Here is a 17187-nt window from a genome sequence, read left to right on the forward strand (position 1 = left end):
ATTTGCAGGTTAACAATGTGGATGATGTGCTGCTGTGCCATTCGAACTTCTTAGACACTTGCCTCAAGGACTGCATGCTGACTAATTCTGTATTGCTGTCCACTGTGCATAAGCTATTGGGAGTTTGTGTTAAATTTGCTGAGTTCATCAAGGTAACATCTTTACAGATCATCAGTTACTGAAGGAGCTGGATTTCTGGAATTTTGTGGAATATCTACTGTTGAGTCATTACCAATTTAATTTTTCTTGCAGAAATTATTCCATAGATAGGTTAATATTCCAGTGGAGATTGTAATATTATAAGATTTAAATACTATGATAGATTATTTTTTTAATAAATTAAAAATTAATTTAAAAAAATCAGTGACATATATCCAGATTGTGTTATTTAATATTTGTATGTATATATTTCTCTTTTTAACTCAAGGTGATATGAACTTTAATCGGGCTTGGTTGTCAGTAACATCCTTCTCTATTACTGAATCTTTAAATTTCATTTGCATTGGGTGGAGGCATTGTATATACATATCTTTCTTTTGGTTCATTCTAAGGGTAGAAGAAATATTGCTTTCCAACAATCAATACATTTTGGATAATCTAAATCAGTAATAATGCAACATCATCATAGATCTAGCCATTAAATGAACTCTATCGTACGTTAATAATAGTTAAATCCATAATTGTTTCAAGCTGATTTTAAGATTATAGGAAAGGAAATTTAACTAGAGATTGAAATGAATTTGATGAGTAATTTGTGTCTTGAAGTTTGGCAGGAATGGTAGTATCCAGGAAAGGTCATTCACTCTATGGCCAAAACATTATAAGTACCTAGTCTTGTAGTTAAAGTCTTTATCCTTGAACAAAACTCTTGCGTAGTAATCTATTTCGTGGCAAACGTGATCTGATGTCATGCTCAATATTTGTCATTCACGCACCTCATGGAGTTCCTGTAAAGTAGCATCCCATGAAAATTACCAGCCTAACTAAATCCAATAAAGGAAATGACAAGGCAAGTTCATAACAGGCTGGATTCTGAGTGGATATTTTGGCTGTTTATAAGCACTCATTTTATGCCTAATGAAGGATAGCAATTCTGCCCTACTTATAATGATGGCCAAGCATAACTTGGACACTACCATGTTTTGTCACTTTCAAAGGCATTTTTTTCTTCCTATTGACAGTGTTGTCATGGTATTGTTCATATTAGGTATTTGAAACATATCTTAACATATAGTATGGTATTTTAATTGCTAAGTATAGAGTATATTGATGCCCTATTGATCATTAGCTTATAAAATTTGTACTGCAAGGTAAGGAGTTACTTATACTTACCATTTTCCACAAATGAATTCCTGTAAGATGGGGAGTAAAAACTATCTTTGAGGTGTTTTGGCTTGGGTGCCCCTAGGCATCATCCAGAATTGAACCATATACTCTTTGGCTTACAGTCAAGTGCTCTTTAGGCCATCATGCTAAAAATTGATAAAAATGAAGAAATATTGATTATACATGAAAATAATCTATAGGTGAAGTGAGGCCTAAGCATTCTTGGTAACCCCCGTATAAAAGATAGTTTTAAAAAAAGTTCAGAAATTTCTTTGTGAAATTATCAAATTGTAGGTAGAAATGAAGTAAATAAAGAAGTTACGAAATCTTTTAAAATACGAGACATGCTTTAAACGAAGAAATACCACTTTGATTTTTGAAAATGGGTTAAATGCCCTTGCCAAACTTCTATTGTTCAGCACATATATGAATAGGGAAATTGCATACTTTTAACAGACAGTATGCTGATATACTGCAGGAAATACGTACTACCACAATATACGTATTTCCACTCAAAATTCAGTTTATACAATGGAAAATGTCTCCCAAAAGTCTGCAGATTGCATGGGAAATTCGTGCATATTATCGCTACAAAATTGAAACAATTAATTGTCTGGCCTTCCTCAGAATTCAGTCTGAAAGAGCTTCGTGTCGCCTTCCAAGCAAGGTATTTTTAAGTTGAAAGCATCATCGATTGCTTCAATGAGGAAAAAATATTCACCATAAGGCACTCTTCCGGACCTGCTAAAAGAATACACATCTCATTAATATACGCTTGCACCAATATGAGCTGATTACATGCTAATCTCACTTTGTTATGAACTGTAAAGCATTTCAGATGCACATCAGCTACTCAGCTCCCTTTCCATTTTTCAGCATTGACTTTCGGAGCCGATTAAGTCTTCGGTTTCACTGAAATACCTCGGTATCATGATGGAATCAGTAAAAGGAAGGTTGCTAGAATCAGCCTAAGAATAACCATATTCCGTCATCTTTACGCAATCTATCGCTTTCAATGAAGTAAAAATAGATCAAATAATAGCCCTGCAGTTAAAATGAATGACTCTGATACGTCTGCACTTCAAGAAATGAATCATAGCTAAGCCGTCGCTTGTATTCAAGTATGCGGCCTCCACAATGGCCGTGCCTCCGCGTACTGAATAATGACATCACTTTTCTACCATTCAATCTTCAGGCATTTTTGATTCTCACCTATGTTTGAAAATTCTCTTGAACTTTGATGAATTAAATATCGCCAACCACGTCAAAAAGTAATTTAAAACTTTCACCGTGGTACGCTATCATATATTTTTATAGTTTTGGGGCTCATGATCATATCTGAAATATATGCAAGTTCCCTGTTCATTGGGTTTCATTTTGCTATGAGAGTCTTGGATTATTTTTGATTTATGAGGACCAATCTTTATTAAGTTGTGTGAAGTTTTTCCAAAGAAAATCTTGTTCGAAAGATTCTCTTTAGCAGAAATGTGTGTAACATACCTTTTGTGCTACTTATTTAACATTTTTTCCCATCTATGTTTTTCTCTTCTTCACTGTCCTTTTTATCGTCTGCAGTTGAAAGTAATTTTCTGTTACCGCTACTTATAGTGCTACTTCTCTTCCGCAGTTCAAATTTTTATTTTAAGTTGGATTAATACCCGTTCTTAGCTTGACAAATAGGAAAAATGGTCTTGTAGAAATTAACACAAAAATTAATAACTTCTACAATATCTTTTGCTTTTATTGATACACATTTTCAGGAATTTAAAACGTTTCTTGACCCCACGTATGTGCTTCTGTGCTTGTCCACTTCACGGTGTTGTGCTTATCTATCTGTTCCATTGATTCCCTTAGACTTGTGGTAAATGAAACAATAATACTTATGGTAGATATTAATTACATGCATATATTAAATATCCTTTGATGAGTACATAGATAACCAAAAAGTCTGTCAACTATATTCATAGCCTGGTGAACAAATTCTCTCAAGACATTCCTGTCCTCTCAGAAGTTTGCGAAAAATATTCTTGGTTGAGATTTTGGGCTACACATGGTTTGGTGATCCTGTTTTGTGTGAAAATTTGTCAGAAGTAATTAATGGACTTTAGCACTTTCAATGCAGTGTCTCTATATGTTCTCCAGATAGTTCTTTTCTATTTTCCTGTATGTGCTCCAGGAATTTTTCATAACTTGATCTAAGGCTATGTTGCCCCTTTTACTTTCATGTAACAAAAGTACTTACTTTCATTTATGTGCGTATGTGGTTTGAGTAAATATCCCATTGAATTTGATTATGTTGAAATATATAAGTGGGTTAGATGGTAACTATCTTGTGACCATGTTATTTTAGAATTGGTATTTAATTCAAACATGCTTCCTTTTTCCCCTTTCTAATCTTTGTAGCACATGAGGACATATTTTGTGGATGCTGAGTTGACATCAATGCTTGGTGCAGATGTTGAAATGGAGGTATTACTTATGCCAGAAATAAAAAAATGTAGCTCAAAATAAGCCTCAGGCTCATGCTTATAATATTCAGTGTTCGCATTGTGTTTTGTGCTTTTTTGTGGTCCTGTCTGCTTTAGGATGGTATTCCAGTGCATGCTCCTTGCTTAAATATGTTGTTTCCCATAGATGTGTGTTCGTAATTCCATGTTTTTTTAAGGTCGTCATTGCTATTTATGTCCCTGGTTTATATTTTGTTTGATTGATTTTTTTTTCCTTTAAAATTTGTAATTTACGTTCCCATTTTACTTCTTGTGACATGTCTTCCAGCTCTTGCCAAGTATCTACTTTCTGACTGTCTTACATTTTCTTATTCAATACTTACACTCTTGCATCCCTATTTGGGCAAGGGCCCATCATTATTTGTCTCCATCAATGTGCCAAAAATCGAACTTCCATCAAGGATTTGTAATGTGTACTGCAGCCAAAGATATTGCTTGGTGTTTCATCCCTAGTTTCAGCTGCTCATTTCGTGCATTGCTGCATGATTTTAAGTACATACGTATGTACAATTTTTGGTCATTATCAGAGGATGTTTTGTATATTTATGGATCTATACTAGGGTCGGAATGTGTTATGGTGCTTCATTTGCCAGTGCCTGATGTGGATCATTATACATATAAGCGTCAATTCATGGATATGATGAAATTAGTTCTTAAGATGGGTGTGCTAAATATCTATTCTGGTTGGTAAACATGAAGGCAGGCAATCTGCAGTTCTGAAATCATGGTACAGCTTTTCATGCTCTATTAAGGTATTTTTAAACAATAATTTTTAGCGCAATCACACTAATATATATGGCTGTTTTTCCTTCCTGTCTTGAATTTTGGATATGGCTGTCAATGTTTTTCCAATGCAGATGAACAAATATATCAGTGGCACCCCAGATGTATTATCCTATATTTCCTGATCCAAATGGAATTATAGCTTTAAAACCTACTTATTTTTAAACTCATTTAACTCTCATGATGATTCTGTAATTGGGTTTCAACCATGAAAATTATTAAATTAATTAATGTAAATGCTGGAATTTTGTTTAAAATCTGAAAACGTGATGGAACGATGGAAGTTCAGAACCAAACCGCAAAAAGACATGAGAACTTAATGTTCAATCTTTATTTAATGAAGTATACTATGGAAGGTTGTTGAAAAACTGTGAATACAGTCAGTTCATTTTCTTATCTTTTTCAAAGATACTATTAATTCCTAGAAAGATCATGCCAATAGGGCTCATGAAAGGGCTGGCATTTACTGAACTGAGTAACAAAATATCGGCACAATTTATTTGATACTGTTCCGTCCTGGGAGGATAAGGAGTTCCTTTTGGAAATCATATTGGGAAAGCGACCCCCTCTGCAAGACTTAGACATAAGGTTATAATCAAATTAATTGGCAGTCATCAAGGTTATAATCAGTTGGTTACAATTTGTCTGGCAGCTAAGGTTTAAGCTACCAAGTTGTGGATGTTAGGTCAAACTCTAGACACAGGGGTTAGTTGCAAGATAATTGAATTTACTAATCAAATAAGCAGTCATGCATAAAAGTCAGTGACATTTCAAGTGGTATTCATCTACCTTGGGTAAAGTTGGCCACTCAGTTGGTGCAAATGATATTTGAAGATATCATGACCAAAAAACTGAAATCCATCAACAATTATGACGAAGGCTAGCATCTCTTCTTCTTCTTCTTACTAGTGAAAGTGGAGTCCAAAGTAGACAGTACATACAGCAGCACTCATTTCATGATGAGGTCTGTAAGCTGTACTGTAATGTGAAAGGTAAAGGAGATCTCTGAATTATTATCCCCAGGAGTTTAGCCGCTCACATTTACTATTTTCTACGGGATGTGATGGAACACTGTTGAGTAAAATATGCATACCAGAGTTAAACCTATATTGTGTCAGGATCTCTGCGCAGGGACTACCTGAGGGAGTACATCAGGCTAGTACCATGAACTTTTTAGGAGAGGAACATGCAAGGTGAGACCTCGTCAAACCTGTGGTAGATCAGAGAACCTGAAGGTGAAAATGAGAAGATTGATCCAGGATTTGCAACCCATTTATTAGTGGAACAAATTGGCTCAAAGATGTAGAATCTACTGGGTTTTGCACTCAGGGTCTTTAAAGGGAAATATTAAAGTTGGAATAACACAAAGAAAGAGCTCTAGAATGCGTGTGATAAGCTTCGTGCAGTACAATGCAAGTGTTGTTGTGTTGAAGATAGAGACCAAATATGGTGTAGGTTTACGTGCCTTTGATGGGCGTAGACAGTGAAGTGGAAGACATCAGTGTAGATATCATGGATATTGCATGCATTAAACTTATTTATGAACTATGTCCATATTTTTATGAACTTCATTGCATACCTTTGAATAAATTGTCATTGTCTTTTACTATGATTGGTTTTAGAATTTATGTTAAGGATTTACATTACATAGCATGTTTTAGGTTGTTAATAATAGGTCGCAGTCATTGTAGGTGGCATGGTTGTCAATATAAATGTTGCATTTGTCTGCTATGACATTGTGCTTCAAATAGGCAGAGAAAAAGCACATATATAGACTAGCATTCTGGAAGCAAGCAAACTCAAATGATCAGCCTACGGTCAGCTTTGATTACTTATTTATTTTTAGATTTTATTGCACTTAATTCTTCAATCCGTAGGAATTTAGAGGTATTAGTTTTGCACATATGAATGAAATATGTTTTTTTAATATTTCTATAAATTATATTTTAGGCTTTGAGTTATATGGTTATCTTATTATACCTTATTAAATTATGTTTCTTCAAAAATAATAAATAAATATGGTTATAGAATAGTTCAATAGAATGCATGCTTAAGATATACTGTGTTTCTACTGTAGGGTCAGGTAATTTTTTTCTAAAATTGTGTTTTAAGCACCCAAATTAATGCGATAAATTAATAAATAAGCCAAAATATTTTTTGCAATGCAACAGTAATGAACCTACCTGACAAAGAATGTCAACTTTAGGGAAAAACTATGCTGCAGTATGTATATTTGTATCTTCCATAGGGTTGCCATTCAGCCTAATGTTTGTTAATACCTATGTTCTTGATATTAATTCTAAATTAACAGTCTGCAAAGCTTACTATGTTTCTCCATATATAGTCCCTCTGAATATTTGGCTATTCAATTTTGGAAAAAATAAGCAGCTTCAATACCTCCACTGCACAAATGCTCTACAACCGCCCACCGAATAAAATCTGCTCATCTAGGAGCTCAACAATACGAATATGCTCAAGCTGGCAGTAGCCGGAGCAAAAATGCTCACCTCCAAAGCTTGGAGAATTTATGCTCCGGCTATTGCCAGCTGAGCGGATTTGTATTGATAGGCTCCTAGATGAGTGGATATGATTTGGTGGGCGGTTTTTGAGCATTTTTGCAGTGGAGATATTGACTTGTGCTTAAATATTGTCTCCCCTTTACTGTATGGTACCACAATATAGGTGCCCATATCATTTACTGCAAATCTTATATTTTAATTGAACTTAAAGCTTGGAAAATCTCTAGTGCTTTCTATTACTCCCATTCCCTTGGTTCACCAATTGTCATTGACCTCCATAGTTAATCCTAGAGGCTTTTTGAGAAATTGCTCTAATCAATTTCTATTGTTCTGTATGCTGTTACTGTTATTCTATCAAATCGTCCCAAGGACAGTCTCTCTAACTTAAGTACCAGAGCTGGACCAACTTTTATGCTATTTATTATTTTCTGCTGGATAACTAAAATAATTTTTTCTGTCAGTTTCTGTGATTTTCTCCTCTGCAGTCAAAAGAGTAAGTGCATATAATTGTAGCTTCTAGTAATTTTTGTTTTCACCCAATGTATAATTTTTGTGACTTTACTTAACCCAGTTCACTATGACATGCCAAATGTGCTACAAGTGTAAACATGTGAACTCTTAAATTCTTATAGACTTTCTTAGCCTTTTATAGCTTAACATGGATTTCCTAATCTGCGTTAGCAAAATATTCAGCATGCTGAGGTCAAAATATTCTGCAATGGCTTCTGGGTTGTTAAGCTTTTTGCATCATTACATGGCTACCCGTGTCGCTGATTATTGTGTGTAGACTTGTATCATTTTTTGCCTGACATTTTTTTTTCTTCCACTAGGTGTCCACGCCTTCTTTGCACGTATTATCTGGCCGTAATGCCTCAACGTCAGCCTCAACTTCTGACAGCCCTGCTGTGGAGCGTGTGGTAAGCGAGAGTGACAGCTTTGAGCAGAGTATCTCACGGTTTGACCTGGAGTTCACTGGAATGTTGGTTGGTCTTCTTGACAAAATAGCAGAACTGGGGCGCATTAACAATAGTGAGAAGCTCGTCAATGTACTGTACAGGTGAGGATCATCAGGGTTTAAAGCTGTGAAGAAAGTTTGTCTTGCCATTGCAATCCATTGTTGTCATTCTTTTCGGCCATTTCTTGATAATCCCAAGGCCCGCTGCTTAGTCAAGAGTAGGAAGATTTCATTTTGCAAATACATATATGTGTCATTATTTCTAATATTAGGAGAACCGGGTATTTCTTCTAGTTGTCATTTGCAGTCACTAACTCAGTTTAGCTAAGGAAATCAGTGACTCCTGCTATGATTGTTGATTTATCATCTTCAATATTAGGTATCTATGGCTAACCATTCACAACAAAGGGACCAGAATGAATGCACTGGCTAATACATGTCTATGAGGAAATTTATAGCAAGTTTATGGGTAAATATGCCTATAGTAAGTAAAGCTGGTTCCAGCACCACTTGCAGATGTAATGTAATGAAATGGCAGCACACCAAAAATGTCTGGGCTGGGACTATAGCTGGTGCTTACACTTGGGGACTATCAAAAGTGTAGCCAGCGATAAACGAGGCAAATTATCAGTGCTCTTATTTCAATGTTTCCAGATTGAAACTTACTCATATAGTTCTGTTTATTTCAGCATGGAAGGCAATTTATTTTCATATTTCATCTATTTTATCACATCCTGACTAGGGCGTACCCAGGATCAAAACTAGAGGGGGGCAAGCCGTGTTTGTTCAAGTTGTAACACAGTAAAGGTTATGAAAACTAAATTTCAAGAAAATTATTACAACTCTTTATTCGTTTTTAAAATTATTTGCTTGGAAAAATATTTTTATATTAATTACATGCTTTACACTAATATCACTTTTCTTGGATTTAAAGAAAATTTGTTCAAAACTTTGTTTTGAACTTAATTTACTTTTACTTCTAGGGGGGGCAGCTGCTCCCTCTTGCTGGGTATGCCCATGCATCCTTATTTGGACTCTTTCTATGACTAAAAGCAATGCTGGTGTGTGTGAAAAGTCTTTAGTTTGTTACAGGACCAGTCATAAATGACATTGGATTTACTGTTGTGTGTATTTTAATTTATTTAGAATTATTTATCCGTGAATAATGTGGATAATTGAAATATCCTATATTTCAGGCTGGACTTCAATGAATTTTATGGCGAGCAGCTGCAAAAACTCACTGCCGAAAGATATCGTTTGGAATCCAAAAAGGGACAGACATCAGGTTGATTGCTGTCAGATTACCGTTAATTTTTCCGAAAAATATCTTGTTAATATGTTTCGTTGAAAGTACAGGTAATTTCTAAACATATTTTTGCCACTATAAACCGTATATTCCTCCCAATGATCATGTAATTATTTATTGATTATTATATGCTCCCTGAGCCTTGTTAGTAATTCCAGTGAGCATAAATCATTGGAAGCTTTGATTACTCAGTAAGCTGTGTATTAACTTTGTTCTCATTAGAGAACTCAATCATGAGTATCATTCCATTGTCATTAATTGAAGCTGTGACTCTGCTGGTAGCTTACTTGATTGAAGCTTTCCTTTCAGGTTTTATTCATTTAACAAGGCAAAATGATGATGGCCTGTGCGTATCGAGAATATAAATTTTCATTTTTGTACTTTTTTCTATTGATAGCTTTTATTTGAATTATGGCATCATTGTTTTTTAAATACATATTGCATTGTAAATGAAAGATATTATGTATAAAATTGTACTTTATTGGCTTATTTATCTGCGCATACAGTCAGCCCTTCTTACCGAATTACAAGTGTTGTAATCTTTCATTTCTATCCACAACCGCTGCTGCACTATTTGTGGCAAATCCTTTAATTGTTGATTGAATACCTTTTGTACTGAATGCAATTAGTTATTTAGGATGATTCCTTCTGTGGTATTTTCCTTGAATATATGTACTTGTATTTATGTACATTTTAATGCTACTCTATCTTGCATAATTTATAGCAGCAACATCAAATTAAAAATACATACAATGATAGTAATTGCTCTTTCCTTCCATCTTCTACGCATCCATTATTTAATTTAATGCACGTATTGGTTTTGGTTGGTTCATTTGGAGCGGTTTGTGACTTACCCAGTTTCTTCAGGTGATTTAGCAGTCATTAACTCAGTAAGCAAAGAAACTTGTGACTATCCCTTCGATTGTTGCATTATCTTCTTTGGCAAGCCTATATTGACTGTATGAAATGCTTAGCAACAAAAGAACCAGAATAAAGGCCCGGGTCTTATCCCTCCACCCAAATTGAACTTCTCTCTCAAATTTACTATGAGGCTTTTCCATCCTCCCGATCTTACCTAACATTCTTTCCTCTTATACATTTTTAACTATGCTCCATCCAGACTCTCTTGTCTCCTCTGTAACCTCTGTAGAAATTTTCTCTCCTCATATGCTTAATCTAACACTTTGTCATTTCTTTTCTTCTCCATCTATCTCCCCTCCATTCTCCTTCATCAGGGCTGGGTAAAATACAGGCTGAGTAGTATTTGAAATACAAAATACATTTGTATGGAAACTATGAGATCTAAAAAATATAACCTGCCAATTTTTGTAAGTACCCATAAAGTGCCTAAGGCACTTTATGGGTACTTACAAAAATGAAGAAAACAATTCTAACGAAAATGAAGTATGTAATCTCTGCAGCATAATTACGGAAGTGTTATCAGAGCTACTTCAAAAGTATTTTACAAATGTATTTTTTATTTACCAAAGACCATAAATCTGTATTTGCCATACAAAATGCATTCAGGTGGTCTATTTGAAGTATCAAATACAAATTACAAGTGTATTTCACGTACGTGTTTTAAAATAATTGTAATTGAAATATGTACTGCCCAGCCCTTTCCTTCACACCCTCATCTCAGGTATCTCCATTTTTTCCCATCCTCATTTACCAGCTTCCACGCTTTTGCACTGAAGAGTGCTATACTTCAATAAACTTTACTTAACACTCTTCCACAATGATCCTCTTATCGGCTCTCTCCTTCTCGCAGCCACTTCCTTTGTTAATGCTGTTTATTCCCTACATTCTCACCACTGAGTCTGCTTTCCTCGGAATGTGCTGCCTAAGTTATAAACCTGCTGCACCTACTCAAGTTTGTACCCATATATGAATGTGTATGTATGCTTAACACATCTCTTATGGTGCTTTACGTTACAAAAATCACATTTTTTTTCGATTAACCTTGGCACTATATTATTCACTCCAGGGGCACAGCTAGGAATTAAGGTTAGGAGGGGTTTTAGGCGCAACTAATACGTTGGTGTCTGGGGGTATGGCATACCTTCCAGGGTAATCATTGAGGTGCGGGGGGGCCCTCCCAGAGAAAAAATAGGATAAATAGTGAGTTTTACAACTTTCTGAGGGATATTCTATTAATACTTGCAAAATTATATAGGTAAGTAATATTAAGGAAATTAAATAAAATGGGTTTAACTTTTAAAATTTTCTGAGCTCTGGGGGGGGGGGGGGGGGCCAAGACTCCTCTGCATGTTTCCTAGGGACAAGCTCAATAAACCTTTTTCCATCCCCAATTAAGTTGTTCAGAAGCTCTTATGGGATATTATTTGATGCCACAACTTTCCTTTAAACTTTTATTATTCGAGTTCCTTTTCTATCCTTAGTTTCCATGGCCCAATTTTCGTGGATACAATTCTACACTATTTCGTGGCATTTCTCTTCTCAAAGTGCCCTTTATAGCTAATATTTTCACCTTCTATCCCTAGTAATTTTGCTTAGCCTGTTTAACAGCAAGTTACATTTCAGTAGAGCTATGTTGTGATCAGAATCTCCGTCCACTATGGGTATTAGGAGTTATTCACACTCTTCTTAAAAGTCTGTCTTACCATGATATGATCTGTTTGATATATCCCTGATTTCTCTGGACTCTTCCATTTGTATCTATTTTCATATCATGTTTGAATCATTTGTGAATTAAAAATACCTTGTTTCTGCTGCAAAATTCTTCTACTTCCACCAACCATTCATCAATCCAAATCCTAACTCCCCAATTTTGTTTCCATCCTCACTTCCCAAGCTGCTGTGTTCTAGTCTCCACAACTGGTATTCCCATTATAAATTCCTCTAGCTACTGCTAATAAACGCCACCTATGTGCCATGTCTTCTCTATGGTAGCTTGTCAGCATGTGCGCCTGCACCATCATAAGATTGGTGGGACATGGTTATATTTCTACCGCCAGAATCGTATCACTTATCTGATCTATGCCTTCTACCCTCTCCCCAGTATCTCATTTAACACGTTTGCATGACCATCACACCCGAATTCCTCCCCGTGTGATGGCAAATTTACTATTTTTTCCATTTTGCTGCAGTGACCATTTGGCTAAATGAGAATTTGGAAACATAAAACTTGGCATGCATATACTATACATGGTAACTTACATGGTACGATTGGAATTTAACCCGGTAACGCCTGAATTAAAAAATTTCTCCGATTTTTATGGCAATCATATTTTAAATTCAACGAAATTCTTAGTAATTAGATGCCAATTTTATTCTTTCAGCACTATTACTTGCTGAGATACAGCCTGATATCGTATGGTACCGCAAGACATATGAGGCGTCAAAAAATGGAAATTTCATGAACATTTGAAAATTCACATTTTAATACCAAAAACATTGAATATTCAATATTTTTTTGCAAAAGAAATTAATTTTCATCCAAAATTATGATAAAATATCAGTAATATTGAAATACGAGGGCATATTAAAAAGTAAGGTCTCCAACGACAACATTTCCAAATGCAAGTTGCTAGGCAAAATTTGACAACAGCATTGCATACTTTGGTTTGTACACCAAAGTGTAGAACCACCCACATGGCCATAGCCCACTCAGTCACTGCATAGCAATAGGTTACGATGGAGCTCCCATTTAGCTGTCACGCCAGGTATGAACTATGCTCAGCCATTTGGTTTTTGAGTGCAAAAAAGATTTTTCCAATAAAAAATTCTTCACCAGTGAGTGGAAGTATACGGTGATAAGTTTATGGACATCAAAAACATGTGGAAGTGGTGCCAGAATGTTTCTGATCGACAGAAAAACGTCCATGATGAGCAGCGGTAGGCCGAGTTTGCTGAAATCAACGGCGGCTCAAATTGACGAGATGGTGCGCAATAACCGGAGAATTACTCTTTATGAGATGAAGGAAGGTCTTAATGAAGGCTGTGAATACCTCTCTGTGCAGAATATTGGGTCGTAGGTCCTTGGTTACGAGAAAGTGTCCACCAGGTGGGTCCCAAAGCAGAGTGTTTGCCTCATGATAGTGCACATCCCCATGTGTCCCATCAAATGACCACTCTATTCAATCAACTCGTCTAGGATATCATAGATCACCCTACTTAAAGCCCGGACGTTGCCCCAAGCAACTACCACTTGTTTCCCGCTCCTAAAAAAACACCTAGGGGGATAGAAATTCAAGTCAGAAGATTCAGTGTAAGAAGCCATCATCAGTTGGCTTCGCGACGCGGTGGTAGAGTAGTATGACACCGGTATCAAAAAGCTGGTTACAAGGATGCAAAAGTAATTGATCATCAAGGCAACTATTTTTAGAAATATGTAGCTAAATGTTCAACCTTTCCAATGATGTACGCAAAGTTGAGAATAAATTGATTTTCCACGAATAAAAAAATAGGAGACCTTACTTTTCAATCACCCTCGTAATTGGTTAGATAACGAGAGAAATCATCTCTATGGTCTCTATAGATAGATGATTCAAAGGGGTTCTCAAATGGCCATAATGGTGTCAAATTTTTACAGCCATTTGAGAACTCCTTTTGAATCATCTACCCTCTTAATTATCAATAATTAATTATTAGAGATTATTAAATAATTTATGAGTCAAATACGTAGAGAGTAATAATTACATATATGATAAAATGATTTTAGTGCTTCTCTTAATCACCGCCTTGCATGGATAGTAGCAAAGCACTTTCCTAGGTTTTACTAACAGCTATCTGAGCAATTGAGACACCACACTTTGTAGCCAAATATTATTGGCCTCCCCGAGATGCATTGCTTACAGCCATGTCTTACAAAACAGGATATTATCGACTCATCGTTACTCAAGCACCGATCTTCTCTGAAATATCTGCTGAATATGTCTTTTTCCAAGTCCATAAAAGGGGGTATTTTTCGCATCGTATTTTATTTATCTATAGCAGTGTTATTAGAACAATGAATAAGTATATAAATTTGCTCAAATCTGTCACATCTCATTGTGATATACAGAAGCTCATGTATGGTGTCCAGTGCTGCCTCACTATAATGCCTTTTACTTGGAACCGTATTATTATACCCACTTAGAAAAAAATTGCAACAAACGCTTTCAGTTACTCAGGTGTTATATTTGGATTAATATGGTTCCAGAATTGTGCATACTTATTCAACTCTTGCACTAAGTGCATAATGACTTCTTCGTCAAAGAAAAGCTCAAAAATTGTGGTTGGGGTGCTTTACCATTTGGCTCAGCTTCTCTACTCTGAACATTCACAGATATTTTTGAGACATATACTCTGCTGCTTGTCCATCTTTTTGAACAACTTCAACATTCGCATATTATTGGCATGCATTCAAGCTACCAAAATTTCGACCAGTCTTCATCGGCTGAATCTTCATCCAAAAACTTTGTTACCACTGGTGCTTCGATTTATATTTTGTTGGTATTGATGCTATTGTCCTCTAAAATCTACATGGCTACTTGATGTGTCAGATCCCCGAGAGATATTGAATTTAATTTTACCTTTACGTAAATACTAATTACTTAGATATATTGGCAAAAATTAGTAATTCCAATGCATTTCTTATATGTAAATGGAAAAAATTACTTACACCAGGTGAAGGTTGATCCTTTTCGCCGTCGTAGAAGATGCTGAATGTAAAGACAATGAGTCGGGATTGCTCAACGCACCCTAACAAAGGAGGACCCCCAGTCCTCTCTTTGCAGTCGCACTTGTTACATTATTCGCAGTATCTGTAAGTTATTTTGGTTTTGCTGGCAGATGAAAGTATGCTAAGTGGCCGAGTGTGATTGAGATACATTGGACCTAAAGAATTTAAAACAATTGGCTGCTTCATGTCAAAGTGTCACTAGTCACATAGTCATCTCCTGCTGTCAGCCGTCTTTGAATTTTCCCCTTAAGCAAACCTCCTCTTCCACCCCCATCTGAATTGAGTTAGCAGCTACTCTTCCTTTTCATCTCTCTAGACAGGGTTCAGGTTTACAATCATACATCCTACCTATTGAGTCCTGGTGAGGGATTCCTTAAAGGGTACGGGATTCTGAAAGAATGTGGACAATTAAGGGCCTTAGGCATTTGAGTGACGTCATTATGTAAGCAATTAACCTATTGACACATTTTACATGTGTAATAAGGTTAAAATAATGCAAAATTTATAATGTATATGATAAAAAATAAATTATATATTTCAAAATAAAGAACTAGCAGAAAACAAAAACCACGGAAATATTCGTATTTACGCTTCCCATAAAAACACAGCAGTGTGAGCGGCTTGCGGTACCATATGGTACCACCAAAAATGGGGAAGGAAGGTATCAGTAACTTTAAGGAAAATTAATTTTTGCTTTTGATAGTTACAGTGTTTTCCCAAAAATAAGCAATCCACTTTTTAAAGCGAACATCCGAATCGAAATTTTGGACCTCCCTCCCCCGAACAAAATTCCTGGCTATGCCACTGGTCAAGGAAAATTCAAAAACTAATACCATCCCTATTAGCTCATCATCCTAGAATGTTATGAGAATTGAAAGCCTATTTATCCACAATGTGTTTTGTGAGATTTGTGCAATTGCAATTTTATGCAATGTATCATTTTGAACGCAGAATGAAATATCCATGTGTTAAATTTTCCAGGGCATGTAAAATGGAAATTATTTTGCTATTCAATTTTCAAATCTTTATGCTGCATTATCATCGTTTGTGGAACCATCATTTGTGTTTTATGTGCTACTAATACTGGGGGGTAGGGATATAGAATACCCACTAGGGTAAGCGGGAGGTGTGGGCAGTGGCGCCGACTCCATGAGACCTTAGGGGGCCCGAGCCCCCTCAAAGATTCGTTTGGGGGGGCGGAGCCCCCTCCATAATTCAAGAAAATAATTAAGTTATATTATGCTTTGTGAAATCACAAAAATATATTGGTAATTTTTATTTCCCATGTTTGACGATAGTTACCTTTTAAAATAAATTCAACAATGTGTTAGAACAAATAATTATAAGGTTAAGCAGGTTAACTGAATCAAGTGGTGTGAATCATGATAGTGTTTCGGTGCTGCGAGACACTTTCAAGGACTCATGAAGCTGAACCAACTTTCCACCAGCTCTTCTTTTTATGAGGAAAGTCCCTTGAGGGTCACCACCAGATCTCAATCAAATTTTGCTAGGTGATAGGAAATGGATACCCATGAGGTGTAGTTTTTTGTTTCAGCCGCCAACGCTCAATACTTTCCGGGATACTTACGACGGAAAGTACCAGAAAAAAAAAATATTCCATAAATAAATATGCAACCCGAAACACAACAATGGACCCATATATTCCGTTGCCACTACGAAGAACACAGACGGTGTATGAGTGTGCTGCGGGTTGCAAAATACAATGGGCGTTTCTGTTACTTGAGTTACCCTTGTTAGTTTACAGCTCCGGCGCATTCGAGGCGAGTGGCGCTGTGGTAGTCTTGTTGTTCCGCCGCCGCGTCGCTGCGTGTTGGTTGCGATATTTGTGGGGAATGTCCTGGTGGGAAGACCAGGGCGTACCCAGGATCAAAACTAGGGGGGGCAAGCCATGGTTGCTCAAGTTGTAGGTGAGGTTTAAGCATGGAAAAGGTGAATGAAATCAACATTTTAAGGAAACTGTAACAGCTCTTTATTAGTTTTTAAAATTATTTGCTTGAAAAAATATTATTTTCCTTAAAGACATTTGCGGGGTTTGCTTCTGGGGGGCCAGCTGCCCCCTCCTGCCCCTCGCTGGGTATGCTCAT

The 17187-nt window shown here is 36.2% G+C and overlaps 1 protein-coding gene across 2 annotated transcripts in view; it reads left to right on the forward strand.

Annotated features, from left to right (window-relative positions):
• LOC124162925 (gamma-tubulin complex component 2-like) overlaps positions 1 to 10152 on the forward strand; it is an 87687-nt gene extending 77535 nt beyond the window's left edge. Inside the window, exons 14-17 of one of the 2 annotated variants that reach the window (XM_046539665.1) lie at positions 9 to 152; positions 3730 to 3795; positions 7966 to 8192; positions 9287 to 10152. In XM_046539665.1, coding sequence (XP_046395621.1) covers positions 9 to 152; positions 3730 to 3795; positions 7966 to 8192; positions 9287 to 9380 — 531 coding nt within the window. In that variant the 3' untranslated portion in view covers positions 9381 to 10152. The remainder of the gene's footprint in view (positions 1 to 8; positions 153 to 3729; positions 3796 to 7965; positions 8193 to 9286) is intronic. The other variant, XM_046539666.1, reaches the window with a different exon arrangement.
• Positions 10153 to 17187: the final 7035 nt, after the last annotated feature.

The sequence above is a fragment of the Ischnura elegans genome, chromosome 7 (genome assembly GCF_921293095.1).
Source record: "Ischnura elegans chromosome 7, ioIscEleg1.1, whole genome shotgun sequence".
In the NCBI taxonomy this organism is placed as follows: domain Eukaryota; kingdom Metazoa; phylum Arthropoda; class Insecta; order Odonata; family Coenagrionidae; genus Ischnura; species Ischnura elegans.